At 50.4% G+C, this 1,904-nt stretch overlaps 1 protein-coding gene across 1 annotated transcript in view; it reads left to right on the plus strand.

The window, feature by feature from the left end:
• Positions 1-1,524, plus strand: part of CECR2 (cat eye syndrome chromosome region, candidate 2) — a gene marked incomplete at both ends in the record, with an annotated part of 22,629 nt that extends 21,105 nt beyond the window's left edge. The window contains 2 exons of the mRNA XM_009708424.1: positions 1-575; positions 1,419-1,524. The exon at positions 1-575 is cut by the window's left edge and continues 500 nt beyond it. Coding sequence (XP_009706726.1) covers positions 1-575; positions 1,419-1,524 — 681 coding nt within the window. The remainder of the gene's footprint in view (positions 576-1,418) is intronic.
• Positions 1,525-1,904: the final 380 nt, after the last annotated feature.

Genomic DNA, 1,904 nt, shown 5'->3' on the forward strand with positions numbered 1-1,904 from the left:
CCGGCCGGGGGTTCGCCCAGCGGCTTGCAGGGCTGCGAGGCACTGAGCGCCGCCTTGGCCTCTCCCAACCGCATGGACGTAGCGAGTGCCAAAGAGGTTTCTCCGAGCGATGGGCAGGATCTGGGGCCTGAAGACGAGAAGTCCGAGGAGTCCCAGGAAAGGCCGGAGAGTCCCAAAGAGTTCCTTGATTTGGACAACCACAACGCAGCCACGAAGAGGCAAAGCTCGGTGGCAGCAGGGGAGTTCCTCTACGGAGGCCCCCCACCACATCTGGGTTCGGGGATGGGATTCGGCCCATCAGCTTTCCCTCCCCATGGGGTGATGCTACAGACTGGCTCTCCTTATGCATCCCGGCATCCTGCCAGCCATTTCCAACCCAGGACATATGGATCACCCATGAATGCTCACCTGTCTCATCATCCGGCCCCAGGCCAGGCCAATGGCCTCTCTCAGGAGGGACCCCTGTACCGCTGCCGAGAGGAGAACGTAGGTCACTTTCAGGCCTTGCTGATGGAGCAGAGAGGCAGTGGAGGTGGCATGGGGGGGCCACCCCAGGACTTGTATAGACCCTCGGGGTAAGATTGTGTTTTCTGCAAGAAGGCAAGGTGGGAGGTGGGTGATGCCTGGGTGATGTTAAATGTTGGCTATCCTTGAAAGGATATGGCTTTAAGTCAGAGGAGATGGCAAGCAAAGATGAAAGGCTAACAAGAGACTCAGACCCTTGGAGTAAGAGGTCTCAAGCTGGAGAGAGAGTCTCCTTGCAGCTCCTTAAAACAAATAGCAATCGCTATTATGGAGACCTGTTAGCCTGTCCCATCTATCCCCACACCAGTGCTTTGTTTTATCTGACAGTGTTTTGTTAACATGTCATCCAGGGTTGTGCATCTCTTAATCAAATGAACTCTTGCCATTTTCTTTGCAAGAATTTTATTGCATCTCTCTTGTTGTAGGGCAGAGTAGCTAACTGAAGTGGAAGTTAACCTCTTGTTATGAACTCTAATTTAATGTTGCCCCCTTTTTTCCCTCCTCTTGCATTGCCCTTCCTCTCTGTCTCAAATTTCCCTCACAGAAAATTACTTCTCACTGAGACTGTGCATGTCACATTTTATTCCTGAGTGGAAAATTCTGCTACTCCAGAAATTCCCTGTTCAGATTTTATAAGCATGCTTCAATCATGACTGTTTTGTCACAGTCCCAGCATGACAGTCCTTCCTCTAGTATTCAGGGAGCTTGGCTTACAACTAAGCCATTGGGGGAGTGGCAAAGGGTTAAAGGTTGTGTTTTGGGGGAAGCCAGAAAGAAGAGTACATGAGATGCATGCTTGTATGCAAATGTTGTATGTATGCATTCAATGAAGTAGATGGGATTTGCTCTTGATGTTCATGTGCTAAAACTCTCTCCATTCAACCTGGCTCCAGAATGCAAATGCATCAGGCTCAAGTTCCTTTCCCGAAGATGCCTACAGCGACCATGTCCCGGGACGATTTGACATCACAAAAACCATCAGCATTGCCTCTGGATCAAGTAAGGGCTGCTAGAGAGAGAGGAGTTGAAATGCGAGTCTTTCTCTTCCCACTGGTTAAAGGAGTGAAGTGTTTGATGAGAGTGGGAAGCACTGGAGGAAGCTGGGGAGTGAACTACTGCTATGCAGAGGAGTTGGGGATGTCTCTATAGTCTTAGCTGACTGCAAAACGTGACCTGGGCAGACGGCTAGTGCTAGCTTTGAACTGGTTGCATGCAATCATGAAGCTATTCATTTCTAAAGCTGCTGATTAAAGCCTCCAACTCTTGTTCTTCTTCTTCCAGAGCTAGTCCGAGGAAGGAAGGACCTCATGAAGACGAAAGCCACACGTGATTTGGACAAGGGGGAGGAGGGGCAGGCCTTCCTCCCACCCTCCCCTCGC

The sequence above is a fragment of the Cariama cristata genome, unplaced genomic scaffold (genome assembly GCF_000690535.1).
Source record: "Cariama cristata isolate BGI_N322 unplaced genomic scaffold, ASM69053v1 scaffold38960, whole genome shotgun sequence".
NCBI classification, from domain to species: Eukaryota; Metazoa; Chordata; class Aves; order Cariamiformes; family Cariamidae; genus Cariama; species Cariama cristata.